At 41.1% G+C, this 23,055-nt stretch overlaps 1 protein-coding gene across 5 annotated transcripts; it reads left to right on the forward strand.

Annotated features, from left to right (window-relative positions):
• Positions 1-26: 26 nt before the first annotated feature.
• Positions 27-22,846, forward strand: abcb5 (ATP-binding cassette, sub-family B (MDR/TAP), member 5). Of its 5 annotated transcripts, none has more exons than XM_090221263.1 (29): positions 27-121; positions 1,030-1,107; positions 1,954-2,071; positions 2,168-2,213; positions 2,393-2,543; positions 10,972-11,065; positions 11,476-11,667; positions 11,844-12,015; positions 12,312-12,436; positions 12,560-12,737; positions 12,901-13,014; positions 13,172-13,282; positions 13,489-13,614; positions 14,305-14,508; positions 14,794-14,964; positions 15,218-15,379; positions 15,642-15,872; positions 16,285-16,443; positions 16,695-16,799; positions 16,933-17,010; positions 17,243-17,326; positions 17,534-17,737; positions 18,017-18,117; positions 18,220-18,360; positions 18,810-18,966; positions 19,448-19,645; positions 21,086-21,292; positions 21,554-21,700; positions 21,893-22,846. In XM_090221263.1, the coding sequence occupies exons 2-29, from the start codon at positions 1,056-1,058 to the stop codon at positions 22,088-22,090; spliced, it is 4,026 nt and encodes a 1,341-aa protein (XP_090077389.1). In that variant the 5' UTR covers positions 27-121; positions 1,030-1,055; the 3' UTR covers positions 22,091-22,846. The 5 variants fall into 5 exon arrangements, with proteins under 5 accessions (XP_090077389.1, XP_090077396.1, XP_090077393.1 ...); XM_090221270.1 differs by having other exon boundaries at positions 16,288-16,443; XM_090221267.1 differs by having other exon boundaries at positions 2,171-2,213.
• The last annotated feature ends 209 nt before the right edge of the window (positions 22,847-23,055 follow it).

Consider the following 23,055-nt stretch of genomic DNA (forward strand, 5'->3'; position numbering starts at 1 on the left):
ATATATAATCTCCCAACTCCCAAAAGAATGATTACATTCATCTGACAATTAGTAAGGGTGGTATTATGTTGAGAGAATAGCTTGTGGATTGTCTAAAAGCCTCATACTGGATTCTCTGAAGGTAAGTAGCCCACATCTGTACACATTATGTTTGTAGACTACAATATTTGGTACAACATGCTTTAAAAAAAAATATTACATAGCTTTAATTTTGTTGTTGTTGTTGACAAAAACCCCTCTTATTGTGATTCATTCATTTTAAATGTTGAACTTAGTTCCACAAGATATAAAAGCCAATATGCACTTTTTGATATGTAGCTTAACACGGTATTAGAAATGTAAAGATATTATTACTATAATACTACATTTGCCAATATTTGCAATTTAATACTCCCTTAATGAATATTGAAAATATAAAATAATTTGAGATGCTGTAAGAAAAGCAAGTGTTGATGAGCATTACCCTTGTACAGCCTCCCTGGCTCCCTGGCCTCCCGGTTCCCGGAAAGAACCCTCCATTAAAATACATTACTGTAATTATTTGCTAAATGACATCACAGTTTATAGACGTTACACAAGTTAACTTGTATGTAAATCAAGTTTGTCTAGTTCAAAGCAGCTTAAAAACATGTACTACAACATGCAGGGGCGGCAGGGTAGCCTAGTGGTTAGAGCGTTGGACTAGTAACCGGAAGGTTACTAGTCCAAGGTACAAATCTGTCGTTCTGCCCCTGAACAGGCAGTTAACCCACTGTTCCCAGGCCGTCATTGAAAATAAGAATTTGTTCTTAACTGACTTGCCTGGTTAAATAAAGGTAAAAAAAAAAAAAAAAAAAAAAAAAAAAAATGCATACATACATACATGAAGGCAAACCTCAACTCGCCCTAGCATAGCATTCAGATTGTTTAGTACATAAATCATTATTCACTTTTCAAAATGTACATTAACTCGTTTATTTAGGGTCCGCAAATATTCTCATATTTACTATATTGAAATTACAGTTTAAAATCGCTTTCTCTGAATTGCAGGAACGTAGCGTCAGAGTTCATTCACCATGGGGAGAGAGGATGGGGACATGCCAGACTCTCTACCAACCATCCCTGAGGGTATTGTCTGTCTCACATCATTTAAGGTCTTATTTATTGGCATAGAATTCCAAGTTAAGAGTAGATTAGAAGGAGTTGTGGTTGACTGATATAATCAGTAAGTGAAATTAAATAATTCTGTACAGTCAGTACACCAAAGTGAGAGGTGTCGTTCAACCTGGTTTCAGAGCACTTCATATTATTCTCTATGTAAATCCTAAAATCAATTTAGTATGATATGTTAAGTTTTGTATGGTATGTATTACTTTGTGGATGTCCATCACCCATTTTGTATGACATGTTAGGAATTACAATTTGTATTATATGTTGCGAATTAGAAAAAGTATGATATGTTACGAATTCTAGCTAGGTAGCTAGGTGGGTAACTTTAGCTAGCTTGCTAGCGTTAGCTAGGCTAGGGGTAAGGTTTAGGGGTTAGGGTTAAGGTTAGGGTTAAGTTTGAAATTAGGTTAAAGGGTTAAGGTTAGAGTTCTAAGAAGGGTAACTAAAGGGGTTAGGGGAAGGGTTAGCTAAAAGGATAATGGTTAGGGGAAGGGTTAGCTAAAATGATTACATTTAGTGTTAGGGGAAGGATTAGCTAACATTAAAATTGAGTGTCCCGAATGTACATTTACTATGTTATGTCTAATCAATGAGACCAGGCTGTATCATTGGATGGCAGGTAGCCTAGTGGTTGAGAGCAATGGACTAGTAAATGAAAGGTCGTTGGTTTGAATCCCCAAGCTGACTAGGTGATAAATCTGTTCATGTGTCCTTTAGCATGGCAATTAACCTCCCTTTAAATCTGGACAAAGAGTGTCTTCTAAATGATGTCTATGTTTAATTGATCATTGGTAATTGATTCAGAGGTATTTGCAAAAAGCTACCCTAACCTGGCCTTCCATGAGGATAAGAAGCCTCAGGAGCGGATGACAGAGGGGCAGCCAACCGTTGACACGGAGCGCAAGCCAAAGAAGGGCCTCGGGTAAGCAACATTGCCATTCCTACTTTACTCCTATTACAGTGTGCTATTACTGTTAAATATATTTTGGTTTGCTCATGAATCTGTTTCATTTTCAAGAAGGAAGAAAAAAGAACCAGCCAAAGCAGTGGGATTTTTCCAGTTGGTATGTCCTGATTTTGGTTTCAGAAATAGTAGGAAATACACAAGAATCTTTTGGCAAGGTAGTACATGTAGTCTATGTCAAAATGGGATAATTTGTTACAAGTGATCAAGATTCATATTCTCCAGTCATTCCAATGTCTGCTGCATTTGACTGTGGTTTTATGTGTGTTGTGGTTGCAGTTCCGCTACGCTACTGGTTGTGAGGTGCTCCTGATGATAATCGGCCTGCTATGTGCTGCCCTCCACGGGATAGCCCTGCCCCTTATGTGTGTTGTGTTTGGACAGATGACCGACAGCTTTGTACAAAGTGGACAGCAGCTCAACCTTACAGGTACATATTCTGTTTGACAAGGTACAGATGTAGAATCTTAATTTGATCACTCTGTCGCAGGACAAGGGCTCTATTTTAACAAACCTAATGCAATGGTAAATCTAAATGCTGGCGGTAGGGCTTTAGGTTGGGGGTTTGTCAGAAAATATTTTTATATTTTCACAACCAAAAATGATTGGCGCAGTGCTGACGGTGGCGAGAAAGGGCTTAGTTTTGACGATTAAACTAGTTGTGGGTGTGTCAGGCTTGGCCCCTCACTGGCCATTCAGAAAGTGCTCAATGGCTAAATATATGGTTTATTCAAGTTGTGTATTTATGGTCTTTTATGTATCACCTTGGAATTAACTCCAATTCCAAAGTTAGTCCATTATAGTTTAAACAGCTTACAGAAATTAAATAACACAATGTAGACCTATCCTCTCTTTGCTAAATAGGTCAACTTGAACTTGTTTCCAGTCTTCATTGTTCTAAGTAATTGCATGGTTTCAATGTGGACATAAATACATAGCATTCACACTGATATAGGGGCTAGGCCTACTGTAAATTGCATTATGGCTAAGCTAAGGTCTAAAAAGAGAGCTAATCACATTTGAAACAAAAAATGCACTTGTATTAAATAGGCTATGTCTAAATACAGTTACAGGCTCCATAATTACTCCTCTCAAACATGATCTTTTAATAAAGCTTTGGTGATTAAGATTTGTTTCCAACCCTTTTACAATCTTGACTAGCCTACTTGATTGCATTGGGCAGGACAAAAAGAAAACAGCCTTCATTGACAGAATCGGAGGCTATGCTTGGTTTTTTATCAAATAAAACAAAATGGGGGGGAAAATATAGTGTTTTATGTTTTTAAATACTATGAAGGCCTATACAGGCACCAAAAGCCCATTACTCTTGTTCCATGTTCATATGGGCAGTGTGAGTCACAGCTGGATATCCGCTGTATAAATCGGTAAAACCATCTTCTGTTTGGTCTTAAATATCCCTGCCAGCACTCCCTGAAATTAGCACTTTGATCATGTTTTTAAGGACGCACCTCAAATATTTCCACCCCTCCCATCTGAGCGCAAGCAAGCTGGAACAAGACAGGGAAATGACCAATCCTTGTGCAATAGTTTAACAATAGCAGAGCGCTGGTTTTAAGAGGTTGAAATTGCAAATGAAAGTGAGTTTGACACTAGCCCTGCCATAACGCCAGCCAAAAATAGAGTGGGTCCTTCCCAACAACGCAGATAATGTTTACTGTTTATACTTCACCCTGTCCCCACTGCCAGAGTATCCCACTTCGTGAATGTTTAGTGTATATACTTCACCCTGTCCCCACTGCCAGAGTATCCCACTTCGTGAATGTTTAGTGTATATACTTCACCCTGTCCCCCCTGCTAGTGTATCCCACCTTGTGAATGTTTACTGTATATACCTCACCCCTCCCCACTGAGAATGTTGACTGACTCCAGCACTTCCTGGTTCTGTCAGCAGTCATTGTCCTTTTGGAATGTAAATCTTTGCCCCAGCCCCCCGAGTGACACAGCAGTCTAAGGCACTGCATTGCCGTGATAGATGCATCACTACAGACCCGGGTTCGATACCGGGGGACCCATGAGGTGGCGCACAATTGGCCCAGCGTTGTCCGGGTTAGGAGAGGGTTTGGCCGGCCAGGATGTCCTTGTCCCATTGTGCTCTAGTGACTCCTTGTGGCGGGCCGGGCGCATGCACGCTGACTCGTGTCGCTAATTGTACGGTGTTTCCTCTGACACATTGGTGCGGCTGACTTCCGGGTTAAGGAAGCAGTGGGTCAAGAAGCAGTGCGGCTTGGCAGGGTTGTATTTTGAAGGATGCATGGTTCTTGACCTTCGCCTCTCCCGAGTCCATACGGGAGTTGCAACGAGTTACACTGTAACTACCAATTGGATATCACAAAATTGGGGTAAAAAGTACACCCCTAAAAATATCTTCGCCCCAGTCTAAGATAATTTACACTCTGAAGCATGTTCACAACAAGGATTTGGCTCTATTTATTGTTCCCTCTATCCAGTCTCACAGTCCCTGCCACTTAAAAGCTTCACGGTAGGGATGGTGTTAAATAGGTGATGAGCTGTGCATGTTTTTCTCTTATGATCTCAGTCTTTCATGTGCCTTTTTTTTGCAAACTCCAACTGTCATGTTCTTTTTTTCTCAGGAGTGGCTTCCATCTGGCCACTCTCCCATAAAGCCTAGATTGGTGAAGTGCTGTAGAGACTGTTGTCATTCTGGCAGCTTCTCCCATCTCAGCCAAGGAAAGGGAAAGGGGATCTCTAGTCAGTTGCACAACTGTTGTCTTCTGCATTTAACCCAACCCTTCTGAATCAGAGAGGTGCGGGGGGCTGCCTTAATCGATGTCATTGGCTCTCGGGGAGCAGTCAGTGGGCAAGACAAGATATTTAAGTGCCTTTGAACAGGGTATGGTAGTAGGTGTCAGGCACACCGGTTTGTGTCAAGAACTGAAACGCTGCTGGTATCCCATGTGTATCAAGATTGGCCCACCACCCAAATGACATCCAGCCAATTTGACACAACTGTGGGAAGCATTGGAGTCAACATGGGCCAGCATCCCTGTGGAACGCTGTCGACACCTTGTAGAGTCCATGTCCCGATGAATTGAGGCTGTTTTGAGAGCAAAAGAGCCCTTCAGGTCTTACTCAGACTGGCTACGGAGAGTGTGATCACACAGTCATCCAGAACAGGTGGTGCTCTACATGGTTCAGTGTTGCTTTCCTCGAAGCGAGCATAGAAGGATAGCGTTATGGTCATATTTGCAGAAATGGAGGGCAAGGGAGAGCTTTGTATGTATCTCTCTTTGTGGAGTAAAGGTGATTTAGAGTTTTTTTCACCTCTAGTTGCACAGGTGACATGCTGGTAGGATTTCAGTTTTCCAGCATTAAAATCACCATCCACTAGGAGCGCTGCCTCTGGGTGAGCATTTTCTTGTTTGCTTATGGTCCTATACAGCTTGTTGAGTGCGGTCTTAGTGCCAGCATCGTTTTGGTATTTGACATTTATTAGGATCTCCATTAGCCGCTGCAGAAGCATCAGCTACTCTTCCTGGGGTCCACATGAAACATACTAACATCATACATAGTACAGCACATTATTAGTTAAGCACTGAAATGCATACATTTGAAACATCACACATAGCCTACGTATCAGTACATACACACAATATCTAGATCTAAACAGTGCAATTAGCATTACAGTACAAAATATATAAAATGGCAGTGCAGCAAGGTGTTCTTTTACCTGTTTTTTAAACTGATTGTATTGCTAGCTTGAGTTACCTGGAGTGATAGAGTTCCATGTAGTCACAGCTCTATTTAATACTGTACGTTTCCCAGCCTCTGTTCTGGACCTGGGGACTGTGAAGAAACCTCTGGTTCATGTCATGTGCTGTACCGATGAGTGTCCGAACTGTGTTCCAACTGCTTGAACAAACAGTTCGGTATCTTCAACACATCAATACCTTGCACAAAGACCAATAGAGGTTCAGTCAATCTTTCCTCAACTTTGAGCCAGGAGAGACTGATATGCATGTTACTGACACTTACCCTCCATGTACTGTACATCTAAGTGCGATATGTGCTCCTTTGTTCTGGACCAACTGCAATTTACCTATGTCCCTTCTTTGCTGCACATGACCACAGTAGTCCAGAAGTGACAAAACTAGGGCCTGTAGGACCTGTCTGGTTGACTGAGATATCAAGAAGGCAGAGCAATGCCCTATCATGGACAGATCTCTTCCCATTTTAGCAACCATTGAGTCTATATGTTTTGACCATGACAGCTTACTACCTAGGGTTACATCGCTAATTTTAACGTTTAGTCTCATCAACTTACTCAATAGCCACATTATTCAGAAATAGATCTAATCAAGGTTTAACGTTGACTGATTGATTTGTTAAATAAATAATGCTTTTTGTTTTGAGATATGTATCACCAGAATATTGCTAGTTACCCATTCTAAAACTGACTGGAGCTCTATATTAAGGGTGTCAGTTATTTATGTTACTGTTGCAGAAGACGTGTATGCTGTTGATTTTGTCTGTGTACATAGACAAACAGGTTTTATTCAAGTTCAGTGGAAGGTCATTTGTAAAAACAGAAAACAATAGTGGCCCTAGCCGGCTGCCCTGCGGTACATCACACTCAACGGAATTTGCATGAGAGAGGCTTCCATTAACGAAAACCCTCTGTGTTCTATCAGATAGGTAACTCTCAATCCATAATAAGGCAGCGGATGAAAATCCTCGGCAATAGGTTAGGATCACTACATCAAAAGCTGCTCTGAAGTCAAACAAAACACCTCCCACCATCTTCTTACTATTCATTTCTTTCATCCAATCATCAGCCATTTGTCAGTGCTGGGCATGTTGAGTGCCCATCCCTATAAGCATGCTGAAAGTCTGTTGTTAACTCTGTAAAATAACTTTGTATTTGATCAAACTATTTTTTTCTCTCCAAAAGTTTGCTAAGCACTTGTAACAGGCTGACTTGTCAGGTGTTTTAACCATTAAAGGGTGCTCTTCTATTCTTGGGTAGCGGAATTACCTTTGCCTCCCTCCATGTCTGAGGGCACACATCGTCTTCTAGGCTTGTGGTGTTAAATCCACAGCTATCTTGGTAAATAGTATAGTCTACAGCTTATCACGAGGTATTCTTACTCAGGTGAGCAGAACCTCGAGACTTCCTTAATATCACTCACCAGCTGTTGTTAACAGAGACACTCACCTCCCCCCTTGATCTTACCTGAGCTAGATGTATATTATCCGTGTCCTTGTTCAGCCACGACTCTAAGAAACATAGGATATTACAGTTCTTCAGGTTCTATTGATAGGATAGTCTCAAAGTGCTTGTCCAGTTTGTTCTCTTGCACGTTCGCTAATAGAACAGAGGGTAGAGGCAGTTTATGTATTCATCTATGTACAATTGTGGCCAAAAGATTTGAGAATGACACAAATGTTAATTTTCACAAAGTTTGCTGCTTCAGTGTCTTTAGATATTTTTGTCAGATGTTACTATGGAGTACTGAAGTATAATTACAAGCATTTCATAAGTGTCAAAAGCTTTTATTGACAATTACATGAAGTTGATGCAAAGAGTCAATATTTGCTGTGTTGACCCTTCTTTTTCAAGACCTCTGCAATCCGCCCTGGCATGCTGTCAATTAACTTCATGGCCACATCCTGACTGATGGCAGCCCATTCTTGCATAATCAATGCTTGGAGTTTGTCAGAATTTGTGGGTTTTTGTTTATCCACCTGCCTCTTGAGGATTGACCACAAGTTCTCAATGGGATTAAGGTCTGGGGAGTTTCCTGGCCATGGAACCAAAATATCGATGTTTTGTTCCCCCAGCCAATTAGTCCTCAGTTTTGCCTTATGGCAAGGTGCTTCATCATGCTTGAAAAGGTATTGTTCGTCACCAAACTGTTCCTGGATGGTTGGGAGAAGTTGCTCTCGGAGGATGTGTTGGTACCATTCTTTATTCATGGCTGTGTTCTTAGGTACATTTGTGAGTGAGCCCACTCCCTTGGCTGAGAAGCAACCCCACACATGAATGGTCTCAGGATGCTTTACTGTTGGTATGACACAGGACTGATGGTAGCGCTCACCTTGTCTTCTCCGGACAAGCTTTTTTCCAGATGCCCCAAACAATCAGAAAGGGGATTCTTCCGAGAAAGTGACTTTACCCCAGTCCTCAGCAGTCCAATCTCTGTACCTTTTACAGAATATCAGTCTGTCCCTGATGTTTTTCCTAGAGAGAAGTGGCTTCTTTGCTGCCCTTCTTGACACCAGGCCATCCTCCAAAAGTCTTCCCCTCACTGTGCGTGCAGATGCACTCACACCTGCCTGCTGCCATTCCTGAGTAAGCTCTGGACTGGTGGTGCCCCTATCCCGCAGCTGAATCAACTTTAGGAGACAGTCCTGGCGCTTGCTGGACTTTCTTGGGCGTCCTGAAGCCTTCTTCACAACAATTGAACTTCTTGATGATCCGATAAATGGTTGATTTAGGTGCAATCTTATTGGCAGCAATATCCTTGCCTGTGAAGCCTTTTTTGTGCAAAGCATTGATGATGGCAATGTTTCCTTGCAGGTAATCATGATTGACCGAGGAAGAACAATGATTCCAAGCACCACCCTCCTTTTGAAACTTCCAGTCTGTTATTTGAACTCAATCAGCATGACAGAGGGATCTCCAGCCTTGTCCTCGTCAACACTCACACCTGTGTTAACGAATCACTGAATCCCTGACATGATGTCAGCTGGTCCTTTTGTGGCAGGGCTGAAATGCAGTGGAAATGTTTTTGGGAGATTCTGTTCATTTGCATGGCAAAGAGGGACTTTGGAATGATTTACAATTCATCTGATCACTCTTCATAACATTCTGGAGTATATGCAAATTGCCATCATACAAACTGAGGCAACAGACTTTGTGAAAATTAATATTTGTGTCATTCTCAACTTTTGGCCACGACTGTAGTTTTGTCAGGGTGCCCGCACATCGGCCTCTCTTGCACTTTCTCCTCCGAGTGCAGAGGATTAGGGTCTGGTCCGGGGTGAAAAGTATGTCCTGCACCGCCAACTGGTTGAAGTAGAAATCCTCATCCAACACAAGATTATTTATTGCTGTTCTGATGTCCAGAAGCTCTTTTTGGTCATAGCAAACCATGGGGGAAACATTATGTACAAAAAAGTTTAGATCAGCACAATGGAGTTTGTTTCTGGTCTCAGTTTCAGGAATGGCTGAAAAATCATTACATTTACCTAAAATTAACTCGGCTATTTGCACTGTTGGAAGATTTGGAAAGTCAATCATTCAATAAAATTATAATAATTTTAGTGAAAATATTCATCTTTAAAACTTACAATCTTTGGATACTATGTCATTAGAAAGGTTCAAAATTCATATAAGACATCACAGCACAGTCGAAAGATATATGGCTCGTGGAAATCAAAAGAGGATGGTCTTACGGACATACATTTAGGTGGGCTGGACTGAGAGTAGCAGAGGGGTGAGATTAAAACGCTTATGATCAGTGATAGTTATTACTGAAAACACTATATAGATGTCTGAGTACATATCCAGTATCTATCCAAAATGTAATGTGTATAATCCAGAAACAGATATATTTGTTGTGTAATTACTGTGTATAAAAGTACCATGTATGACTGCAGCTGGTTCAGAAAATGACCATTTCATTTATGCAGAGTTAACAGCAACAAAACAAGTTATCCTTAGTGCTTCGATTACCCCTGCAATCCTCTCACCACAAACATGGTTATCATATTTTCAAGATAATGTTTGCATAGAGCGATCCGTGGCTGTGATAAACAATGCTCGGACAAATACAGTTGATCCATGGGATGTATTATGTAAAACTGTATCAGGTATCAACAACTCTTGACCAAGCAACAGACCTACAATGTGAGTGGTGGGACGACATTTTATTTTCTGAGAATAATATACAACATATTGTATTATAAACTCTACTTCCTTCCTATGAAATGTCATATTGTATTATAAACTCTACTTCCTTCCTATGAAATGTCATATTGTATTATAAACTCTACTTCCTTCCTATGAAATGTCATATTGTATTATAAACTCTACTTCCTTCCTATGAAATGTCATATTGTATTATAAACTCTACTTCCTTCCTATGAAATGTCATATTGTATTATAAACTCTACTTCCTTCCTATGAAATGTCATATTGTATTATAAACTCTACTTCCTTCCTATGAAATGTCATATTGTATTATAAACTCTACTTCCTTCCTATGAAATGTCATATTGTATTATAAACTCTACTTCCTTCCTATGAAATGTCATATTGTATTATAAACTCTACTTCCTTCCTATGAAATGTCATATTCTGTACTCAAATAATTGACTCCTGACGGTATGTAAATAGTTTTTTTATCATTAAAAGAAGTGCCATGTATGTAAAACGTGTGTAAAATGTATATGTAGCCTAACAAAAAAGACCATCAAACACAGGGGGATATGCAAAAAAAACACACAAAAAACCACACTAAACAGCAGAATTGGTCAGGAACTAGTCAAACGGCCGCTATCCAATCCAGCACCATTCAATGCCCATTCATTATAATCCACCTGTCCTGTTGCTGCAGGATTATTTTCCTGCTGTTGCAAACTGGCTCAAATTAAGATTTTACATCTGTGTATTGGCTATAAAGTGCAGGGATCCTTTGTGGCCATGCATTACAGTGAGCTACATATGTGATTATTTCTATTATGGGTTGCATTGTTTAGGCATATCTTCACCATGTATAATGGTGATTTGTGGATTATGTTTTATACTACACATATCATATGTTAGGCACGCCAGATTGTGAACATTGACTACTGGTATTGTCATTTCTCCATAGCCAATTTCACTGTGGAGGAGATCAGCGCTTTATTGAACTCAACTGACGGATGTATTCAAATTCCTGGAGTTGATATAGAGGCTCTAATGACTCGGCAAGTGATAATGAGTACAGTAGATAACAGACACACATTATCAATATATTATATCATAAATATATCCTCATGTAAAAACAATGTGGCTTTTATTTCTGATTATAAACTGGGTGGTTTGAGCCCTGAATGCTGATTGGCTCGACAGCCGTGGTATATTAGACCGTATACCACGGGTATGACAAAAAAATGTATTTTTACTTATCTAATTACATTGGTAACCATTTTATAATAGCAATAAGGCACTGGGGTTTGTGGTATATGGCCAATATACCACGGCTAAGGGCTGTATCCAGGCACTCTGCATTGCATCGTGCATAAGAACAGGCCATATACACCCCCCCCCCACCCCCCCACCCCCATTGCTTATTGCTTAAAAACATACTGTGTGATACATACATTTGAATTTCCAGACATGCCTATTACTTCGTTGGGATCGGTTGTGCTGTGTTCCTGCTGGGGACCTTTCAGGTGATGTTGTTCTTGTTGACAGCCACCAAACAGACCAAACGGATCCGAGAGAAATACTTCCATGCCATCCTCCACCAACAGATGTCCTGGTTTGATACACACCAGATAGGAGTTCTCAACGTCAGGTTAACAGAGTAAGTTTGATACATTGGATGAATGATTGGGATTTATTTTTTTTATCAAAGACAATGTCATATTTTAGCATATATGATCACATTGAGCAAGTACAGATATAAAAAATGCTATTTAGATTGTTTCAATAATGTAAATTATTATAATATAAATAATTTAATACTTTTACTTTCTACAGTGACATCAACACAATCAACGAAGGCCTTGGAGACAAGATCTGTGTGTTCGTGCAGTTCTTCTGCACCTTCTTGTCAGGGTTCATCATTGGTTTCATCTTCGGCTGGAAGCTAACCCTCGTCATCCTGGCCGTCAGTCCTCTCCTGGCAGGATCAGCTGCCGTCTGGTCCAAAGTAAGACTACCAATGATCTGCAAAGACAAAAGCTTCATCCCAAATGGTACCCTATTTCCTGTATAGTGCACTACTTGAAAGTAGTAGACTATATAGGGAATAAGGTGCCATATTGTTTTCATATATGTCACTAAACAGTGGTCGCATCACTACTCTCGTGCCCAATCCCAAATCCACCCCTAGTTTATACTTATCCAATCCTCTCAGTTTTCCACAATCACATTTCTTTTATAAAGAAATTTTTACATCAGCATTGTAAGATACCGTATTCATGAACAGTTTCTATTTGATTTCAGATACTTGCCACCCTGACCAGTAAGGAGCTGTCTGCCTATGCCAAAGCAGGGGCGGTAGCTGAAGAGATACTGGTGGCTATCAGGACAGTTGTGGCTTTCAATGGACAGAAGAAAGCTGTGGAAAGGTTAGTCAGTTACTAACTAATTAATGTGTTGCATAAAACAGTGGATCTTTCCATAATTATTCATATGATTTACCAAAATCAAGACACATTCCCCTATTTAGGCATGTCTTCTATGTATTTTAGGTATGAAAGAAACTTGGAGGATGCTAAAAACTTTGGAATAAAGAAAGCCATCACCACTAACGTGTCCATGGGCTTCACCCAGTTTGTCATATTTGGGACCTACGCCTTGGCTTTCTGGTACGGGACCAAGCTCTCTGTAGACGAGCCTGAAAACTACACCATTGGAAAAACCATTACAGTAAGCTTTTATGGAAGATTTTAAGTAGGAATTTACTATTTTCCAATAGATGCATTTACATTTTATTGTGAAGAGGCCTCTGCAATGTCTTCACACCTGTTACTCTGTCTGGCATTAATATAATTCCTTTCTTCATTACATTCTTTGTTGCTGCTATTTTTAGGTCTTCTTCTCGGTGATGATTGGGGCGTTCTCTTTGGGCCAGGGTGCGCCTAACTTGGAAGCCATCGCCAAAGCCCGGGGTGCTGCCTATGAAGTCTACAATACCATCGACCAGGTACCGGAAGTATTCAGTTTAACCCCTGAATCACCATAGCACTGACTCCGTATGAACTCACTCTAACTCACTCAGAACAACATGATCTCAAGAACTCAAGTCGAATTTAGACATTTGTCCTACTGCCGCTGTTGATGAGTTGATTTGTTTGTCATAGCCGCGGCCCATAGACAGCAGTTCAAAGGAAGGTCACAAACCAGACTGTGTGAAAGGAGACATTGAATTCAAGAACATCCACTTCAGCTACCCCTCCAGGAAAGACGTCAAAGTAAGTAGTGGATTTGAATCGAACCAGATCCAGACACTAACCTGTCTCCAAATGATTTGAAAAAATGCACAATAAGGAAGAAGCTAAGTTAAATGTTCAGTTTCCAGTTGGATTAGCAAAAACAAAATGACAAGCCGTACAATTGTAAAATGACAGGTAAAAATACACGTTAAATACGTTGTGGGATGTGTTCCCTGTCGCTGTAGATTCTTCAAGGAGTGAATCTGACAGTGCCTCGTGGGAAGACCATAGCTCTGGTTGGAGCCAGTGGATGTGGGAAGAGCACCACCATTCAGCTACTGCAGCGCTTTTATGATCCAGACTCAGGAGAGGTATGAACAAATCTGATCGAGGCTTATTCAAAGTGTGTTTAAAGTGCATTTGATGAGCCCATCCTCCAATAGCTCCACCCACCATCCTCCAGTGAAGGACTCACATGCTTTTATGATCCAGACTCAGGAGAGGTATGAACAAATCTGATCAAGGCTTATTCAAAGTGTGTTTAAAGTGCATTTGATGAGCCCATCCTCCAATAGCTCCACCCACCATCCTCCAGTGAAGGACTCACATGCTTTATGATCCAACCTCAGGAGAGGTATGCAGTACACGAGCGCATTAAAGTTCAAACACCTGACCCATAGTGCATACAGAGACTCACATGCACACACACGTGTAATGTACACACAAACATTCACTCACGTACACTCATTCCCAAGTTCTGGTTTATCAGGTTTAGTGTTGAATTCAGTTCAGTAAAAAGTAAAATAGTATTGTAGTGCCCTCTTGTGGAATGTTGATATATCATTTGTCAGAAACGCTGTTGGTTTTGTTTGTATAGCTGAGGGTGGTAGGGGTGCTAAGGCTGCTGCAGCACCCCCTGATAAATCAAAATAAGAAATAAATAACAACAATAATAATAAACAACATTCCCACCTTTATTACTCCTGTATGAGCATAGAAAATACTTGTCAGCAAAGCAGACATTTGCATGCCTAATGAATATGACCCTGGTTTGTTGTCAGATTACCCTGGATGGTCGGGACATCCGGACCCTGAATGTGAAGTGGCTGAGGGAGAATATGGGTATCGTCAGTCAGGAACCTGTGCTGTTCGGAACAACCATTGCAGAAAACATCCGCTATGGCAGAGAGGACGCCACAGATGAGGACATCGAACGGGCTGTGAGAGAGGCCAACGCGTACGACTTCATCTCCAAACTCCCCGATGTACGTGGGGATACTGACAAATGAGTACATACAATGGCTTCAGTGTTTCACATGTGTTATACATTAAATGATCTATGGTGTACAAATGATTTGAAGTGAGTAGGACAGCATATATTCTGTTGTTTCTATGGCGACTGTGTTGAATTTAGATGTTTTTTAGTTTTTGTTTTGAAACTGAAATTGTATACAGTGTAAGGAAATGGCCAAATAGTGATGATGTTATCCAAATGGACAAATTGAAACATGATTATTTCATCTCCATCCCATTTTATGTGGCGTTAACAGAAGCTGAACACCATGGTGGGGGAGCGGGGAGCCCAGCTCAGTGGAGGACAGAAGCAGAGGATAGCTATCGCCCGGGCCCTGGTCAAAAACCCGAAGATCCTCCTGCTGGACGAGGCCACCTCCGCCCTGGACACCCAGAGTGAGTCGGTCGTTCAGGCCGCTCTGGATAAGGTCAGTACCCTCCCTGAGGACCAGACCCATGGTTAAGGTTGTTCTCAAACCTGCTTTTGCGCAACCTAATAGCCTGATTCGATTTGTTTGACTGCAGCCTTGCAAGTTCACGTTTGCAGCAGTTGACAAACGTCAAGAATCAGAGTGAATCCATGAGATCCTGTTGGAATCCATCTCAGCGAAAATGAAGACATAATAAAAAAAAATGATTTGGAACAAATGATGGCAATATTGTCTCCTCCCATTCCCATAGGCCAGAGCGGGCCGCACCACAATAGTGATCGCCCACCGCCTGTCCACCATCAGAACTGCTGACGTGATCGCTGGCTTCAGCAACGGAGAGGTGGTGGAGCAGGGAACACACAGGGAACTCATGGCCAAGAAGGGGGTTTACTACTCTCTGGTCATGCAGCAGGTACTGTATCACGCTCACTACATCCCAAATGGCACCCTATTCCCTTTATAGTGCACTGCTTTTGACCACCAGGGCCCCAACTCTGCCTCAACAGTAGAATCAGCCAACGTCTAAATCATGTTGATCAGAGTCATATTTAGAGACGTATATCATCAGTATCAGAGCAATATACCTTATCAAGCCTGTTTCTATATGATCAGTAATAAACAGGCTCTGTGTGTAACATGTTCAAATCCACTATCACACCTTGTCTGTTGTTCAGAGTCAAGGGAAGCCAGAGGAAGATGAAGAGGACCCTGTGGAAGAGGATAACCCTCCTAAATATGAGGATCTGGATTATGTCCTATATGACTCATCTGACATGGATGAGCTGGAAGTGGGAAACGAGGAAGGAATAGAAAACGGCGGCTTTGAAAAGAACTCAATCAGCAGTGGCCGTGTGGAAATGAAACCGACCAGGAGGAAATCTAAGAAGTCCAAGAAGGACAAGAAGGTACTATTACATAGATAATCCTTTATGTGCTCTATAGGAACATGGCTTTGTTATAGTGCTATTGCTAAACTATCATCATACCTATTATATAATGTATGGCATATAATGAATGGTATATAATGTATGGTTTATAATGTATGGTGAATATAATGAATGGTATATAATGTATGGTTGCATTCATTTACATTTTAGTAATTTAGCAGAAGCTCTTGAGCGACTTACAGAAGCAATTAGGTTTAAGTGCCTTGCTCAAGGGCATATCGACAGATTTTTCACCTAGTCGGCTCGGGGATTCGAACCTGCCACCCTACTGTATATAGTGGTAGTTCATTGTCTTCAGAAATAAGATCTGTTACATCATGTTGGTCCTTGGTCATTTAGTTTTGTCATTGATGACAATGTTTGATGACAGAAGGAAAAGAAACCAGATGAAGCTCCAGACATCCCCTTCACCAGAATCCTGGCCTTGAACAAGCCCGAGTGGCCGTACATGTTGGTAGGAACCCTGTCTAGCTTGGTGGGGGGAGCCGTTTATCCCTGTGTCGCCATCATCTTCGCCAAGATCATTGGAGTAAGTGTTTCACAAGACCACCTCCTTGTCTTCATAATATGAAGCATTGTTAAATACTGCAGAGACTATTCACATGTCCTAGGTGTCTTCATTGAGTTTGATTTAAACAAGGTGGTCTTATTTTTCCACATCATTTATTTGATGGTCGTTGGTTGGTGGGTTTTGGCTCTTATTTTCCAAAGCAGCCTTTTCATTTTCTGTTGTTATCTATTTTTTGGGGGGGTTTCTCTCCACCCCGTGACCTTCTCTAGGTGTTTTCCGAGGTTGACCCGGAAGTCAAACGACAGAAAACCATGATGTTTTCCCTGCTCTTCCTTCTCATCGGAGGAGTGGCTTTTGTCACCTACTTCCTAAAGGTTTTCTAATTTATAGATCTAAACTGTGTCCAAAATGGCAACCTATGCCCTATACAGTGCACTATCTCAAACATGTAATATGTTGTGGGTATGTCTGGTTGGGTACATTTCTGCTGTATGTTCTATGTTTCAGGGTTACATGTTTGGAAAATCAGGAGAGCTTCTTACCATGAGGCTGAGGAGGCAGGTATTCCATGCCATGATGAGACAGGTAGGATAAACTGTCATGCGGGAACATGTATACTTCAGCAATTGTACATCAATTTAAAAAGACTGACTTGTCATTGCTAATTTACTTTACTGTATTGATAATACCAGCAAAAGGATGATGCTGAAATGCCACTTTGTGGTGTTCTGCCTCAGAACCTTGCTAAAATTACGATTCTGAACTGCCACTTTGCAGTGTTCTGCCTCAGAACCTTGCTAAAATGCATTCCTTACAGGAGATTGGATGGTTTGATGACAACAACAATGCAGTGGGAGTTCTAACCACCAGATTGGCCACAGATGCATCTCTGGTTAAAGGGGTAAGCACAATGCTCTGATTTACACATTGAGATACAGATCAAAATCTATCACATCAAGTCGATGTCAATTCAGAATCATTCTACTGTACAAATCTTTAAAAATGTCTACCTGTACATATGCTTCCATGTATTTACAGTTGCGTTCTTTAGAGTTGCAATGTCTGATAATGGATGGAACCTACTTGTTTCCTCTCTCCTCACCACCAGGCGACTGGGTCTAGGTTGGGTCTGGCCACCAACACAGTCTGTGCTCTCACCATCGCCATTGTGGTGGCCTTTATCCACAGCTGGCAGCTCACCCTCCTCATCCTCGCCTGTGTGCCCTTCCTCATTGGAGCCAACTTCATTCAGATGAGGGCAATGGCAGGCCACGCCTCCAAAGACCAGGGTGCCCTGGAGCAGTCTGGGAAGGTTAACATCAACTTTCTATTGCAATTGGGGTTGCAAAATGTTTCCAAAATTCCCCGATTTTCCAGTAATCCCAGTTATAGGTTTTCCGGAATCAGGAGGGAATAAGCAGAAAATCGGGGAAACCTTAAAACAGGATATCTGGATAACCAGGGAATTTCAGGAAGGTTACTGCTATTATGCAACCCTAATTGCAATGCACTTTGAGACAGTGGGCTATATCAGTGTGTGACACCATGTGTTCAAATAAAACGTTAATAAATCTTTATTCATCTTTTGTAGATATCTACAGAGACCGTTGAAAACTTCAAGACAGTTGTTGGATTGACACGGGAGGACGTCTTCTTTCACAAGTTCATGGACAGTCTAGAAAGACCATACCAGTAAGAGTACAGTTATTCACTTTGTTATAGACTCAGCTTTTGGATTGTTTGACCTTATAACCTACAGTCAAGTACTGATTAGATTTCAACTGAATACATCAGGAACGGTTTGGTGAAGGCTCCCATCTACGGACTAACATTTGCCGTTGCCCAAGCAATCCCTTACATGGTCAATGCTGCAATCTTCCGCTTCGGGTCCTGGCTTATTGCTCACTGTCACACAGAATATGAAAATGTTTTCCTGTGAGTATACATTCTGGTACTGTTATATCTCAAATGAATACATTCACACCAGGGTTGGGGTACATTCCATTTACATTCCAGTCAATTCAGGAAGTACACTGAAATTCCAATTCCAGTTGTCTTCAATGCTTTTCATTGAGGAAAATGTGGTGTTGGAATTGGGTTTTGAATTGACTGCAATTGAAATGGAATGTACCCCAACAATGACTAGAACCCTTGGCTGCCACATTGTCACTACACGGTAATATAAAAATTATAGTAATAATATAATTATAACATTAATTTGGTGGGTGCTTATATTTGTCCTATTTCACACATGTGTATTAATGCACATGTGTGTTTTTTGCATATCCCAAATCTTCCTGAGACAGCCTCGTTGAGTTGGGTCATGACCAGGGTCTGCCGATATAGTGGCAGTGATAGTACAACATTGTCCTTTTCTTTCGCAGTGTGTTTTCTGTGATCATATTTGCTGCCATGAACATAGGAGAATCAGCATCTTTTGCTCCTGACTTTGCCAAAGCAAAAGCAGCTGCGGGGAGAATTCTTGGCTTGTTGGAGAAGAAACCAGAGATTGACATTTACAGTGAGGAGGGAGAGAAGCCAGTGAGTGAGATATAATGTGTCTTACTCCAATATAAACATAAAAACAATGATATAACATTGTGCTTTGTCTGGGACAATGATATAACATTGTGTTTTGTCTGGGACAATGATATAACATTGTGTTTTGTCTGGGACAATGATATAACATTGTGTTTTGTCTGGGACAATGATATAACATTGTGTTTTGTCTGGGACAATGATATAACATTGTGTTTTGTCTGGAACAATGATATAACATTGTGTTTTGTCTGGGACAATGATATAACATTGTGTTTTTTCTGGACAATGATATAACATTGTGTTTTGTCTGGGACAATGATATAACATTGTGTTTTGTCTGGGACAATGATATAACATTGTGTTTTGTCTGGGACAATGATATAACATTGTGTTTTGTCTGGGACAATGATATAACATTGTGTTTTGTCTGGGACAATGATATAACATTGTGTTTTGTCTGGGACAATGTTGTCTTTTCCAGACGGACTTTGTCGGGGACATTGAGTTCCGAGGGATCCACTTTGCGTACCCGACCCGTCAGAACGTGAGGGTTCTCCAGGGGTTGAACGTGTCAGTGGGGCCTGGTCAGACCCTGGCCCTGGTCGGGGAGAGTGGCTGTGGTAAAAGCACCTCCATACAACTACTGGAGCGCTTCTATAGCCCTGCTGAAGGACAAGTGGTGAGACCAACACCAAAAATAATCAAATCATAAATGTAATATAAAGCACGCTTTCATAACTATTTCAAAGTGCTAAACCAGTATACTGTGAATTGGAATGCAACAAATATAGTAAAACTGTTAGGCCACTTTTTAGCATTTTAATATTTGTGAAGGTTGGCCTAAATCTGTGGTATTATTGTGGTGTCTCAGTTAATGAAGGGGTTGACCTAAATCTGTGGTATTATTGTGGTGTCTCAGTTAATGAAGGGGTTGACCTAAATCTGTGGTATTATTGTGGTGTCTCAGTTAATGAAGGGGTTGGCCTAAATCTGTGGTATTATTGTGGTGTCTCAGTTAATGAAGGGGTTGGCCTAAATCTGTGGTATTATTGTGGTGTCTCAGTTAATGAAGGGGTTGACCTTAATCTGTGGTATTATTGTGGTGTCTCAGTTAATGAAGGGGTTGACCTAAATCTGTGGTATTATTGTGGTGTCTCAGTTAATGAAGGGGTTGACCTAAATCTGTGGTATTATTGTGGTGTCTCAGTTAATGAAGGGGTTGACCTAAATCTGTGGTATTATTGTGGTGTCTCAGTTAATGAAGGGGTTGGCCTAAATCTGTGGTATTATTGTGGTGTCTCAGTTAATGAAGGGGTTGGCCTAAATCTGTGGTATTATTGTGGTGTCTCAGTTAATGAAGGGGTTGACCTTAATCTGTGGTATTATTGTGGTGTCTCAGTTAATGAAGGGGTTGACCTAAATCTGTGGTATTATTGTGGTGTCTCAGTTAATGAAGGGGTTGACCTTAATCTGTGGTATTATTGTGGTGTCTCAGTTAATGAAGGGGTTGACCTAAATCTGTGGTATTATTGTGGTGTCTCAGTTAATGAAGGGGTTGGCCTAAATCTGTGGTATTATTGTGGTGTCTCAGTTAATGAAGGGGTTGGCCTAAATCTGTGGTATTATTGTGGTGTCTCAGTTAATGAAGGGGTTGGCCTAAATCTGTGGTATTATTGTGGTGTCTCAGTTAATGAAGGGGTTGGCCTAAATCTGTGGTATTATTGTGGTGTCTCAGTTAATGAAGGGGTTGGCCTAAATCTGTGGTATTATTGTGGTGTCTCAGTTAATGAAGGGGTTGGCCTAAATCTGTGGTATTATTGTGGTGTCTCAGTTAATGAAGGGGTTGGCCTAAATCTGTGGTATTATTGTGGTGTCTCAGTTAATGAAGGGGTTGACCTAAATCTGTGGTATTATTGTGGTGTCTCAGTTAATGAAGGGGTTGGCCTAAATCTGTGGTATTATTGTGGTGTCTCAGTTAATGAAGGGGTTGGCCTAAATCTGTGGTATTATTGTGGTGTCTCAGTTAATGAAGGGGTTGACCTAAATCTGTGGTATTATTGTGGTGTCTCAGTTAATGAAGGGGTTGACCTCAATCTGTGGTATTATTGTGGTGTCTCAGTTAGTGGATGGGTTGGATACTAAGACCCTGAACCTGTCGTGGCTGAGGTCTCAGCTGGGCCTGGTGTCCCAGGAGCCCATCCTGTTCGACTGCAGCATCTCAGAGAACATCCAGTATGGGGACAACAGCAGAGAGGTCTCTCAGGATGAGATAGAGGAGGCAGCCAAGAACGCCAACATCCATGACTTCATCATGGGCCTGCCAGAGGTATAGTAACAGTATAGTGAGGGAGATTGGAGGAGACAGGATAGGCTGTAGCTGTAGGATGATATTTGAAGTCTTCTCAAAGGGGATCCAAAAAATGTCACTGGTGAGGTCACAGTAGAACTTAAACTAATGTCTCTACAGATATTCATATAGAATAGCTATTGACTAGCCCAAGACGGGCTGTTATGACTTTATATTTTAATTTATATTTTAAAAGTGTTCAATATAGACAAACACTATAATTTGTGTTGTTTTTGTCAGAAATACAATACCAGGGTTGGGGACAAGGGGACCCAGATGTCTGGAGGTCAGAAACAGAGGATAGCCATCGCCAGAGCACTGGTCAGGCAGCCTAAAGTACTGCTGCTGGATGAAGCCACTTCCGCCCTGGACACAGAGAGTGAGAAGGTAAGTCGCATGGACATTGAGTGCCGGCCATCTCATTTTCTACCTATTCATTAATTCATTAATTACTTAATGGCCAGGTCACACACAAATGCTTATCTTCACACAGTCTGTCCTCTCCCTCCTTCCCAAATAACCTCTCTGTCTTTCTATTTCCTCCCTCCTTCTCTCTCTCCCTATCCCTCCCTCCCCCAGATTGTCCAACAGGCTTTAGACGCCGCCCGGCAGGGCCGCACCTGCATCGTGATCGCCCACCGCCTGTCTACCATCCAGAACGCAGACCAGATAGCGGTAATTCAGTATGGTCAGGTGACAGAGCAGGGTACACATACTGACCTCATGGCTAAAGGGGGGGCTTACTATGCCCTGGTCAACGCACAGGTCAACCACTAACTCATATTCAGATTGATGTTTTGCAGCGTATGTACTGTTCTGTTGAATGTTGTTTTGTGAGCTCTTTTTATTGAGCTGCACTTCTTAGCCAGGTCCCCCTTGAGAAAGAGGTCTCCTGTCCATAATGGGACTTCCTGGTTAAATGAAGGTTATTTATAAAAATGTATAAAGAATAAGGAATCTACATGGATGATGATATGGCAGCCATAACTCACTTTGAACGGACTGCTAAAATGATGTTCAATTGCATGATACAAACTGTCTCAGTGTCAATTGGTTTGATCACATGTAGGTGGTGCACTGAAATGTAGCCTATTGGGTTACTGTGCTATTGGTTACTCACTGTATTACTCACTTTAGCAGTAATGCTGGAGCACGGACATCAGCACAAATAAGTTTTGATAAGCTGCCTCGAATGAATGAACTGTTCTTGACCATGGCACCTTTCATTGTCTGAAGACAACAGGTACAGTATGTATTTCTATAAGAAAAACAGAAAGACACATTATCACAGTTAAATGACTGGATAAAAGCAGTGACTGGGAAAGGTTGTATACTTGTAAATATGAGAGGTTGATGTTCAGAAGACTGTTGTATGTTATTGTATACTGTGATATTTTGATTATTTTAAACAGGGACACTATGCTCTAAAAGGCAAAGTATGCATTTGAAGAATATCTATATATTTAAATGAGTACACTATGTAAGGCTGTTACTTGTTTGTAAATATGCATTCAAATAAAACATTACATCCCATAACATGTCATTTTTAACCTGATTCTAAAGTGACATAATGATTCATCTACAATCTAAATTAGATTGTGGGGAATATGTCAATACATTTTCAAATAAACTTGGAACTCGTTCATTTTAAATGAGACTAAATAGGCTACTGAAGGCTACAGAGGGCTGATGGACACAAGATGGCGCCCGTTGCCAATGACACACGTTAGTGGGGTAGTAGA

This window comes from Oncorhynchus mykiss, chromosome 3 (genome assembly GCF_057628025.1).
Source record: "Oncorhynchus mykiss isolate SJ-2025 chromosome 3, ASM5762802v1, whole genome shotgun sequence".
NCBI classification, from domain to species: domain Eukaryota; kingdom Metazoa; phylum Chordata; class Actinopteri; order Salmoniformes; family Salmonidae; genus Oncorhynchus; species Oncorhynchus mykiss.

Excerpts from the sequence above, each read along its gene's own strand:
- abcb5 (XM_090221263.1), top strand. The coding sequence starts at position 1,056 with ATGGGGAGAGAGGATGGGGACATGCCAGACTCTCTACCAACCATCCCT. Across the intron at positions 12,738-12,900 it reads CCATTGGAAAAACCATTACA|GTCTTCTTCTCGGTGATGAT; the intron begins GTAAGCTTTTAT and ends TGCTATTTTTAG. Across the intron at positions 17,327-17,533 it reads ATGCATCTCTGGTTAAAGGG|GCGACTGGGTCTAGGTTGGG; the intron begins GTAAGCACAATG and ends CCTCACCACCAG.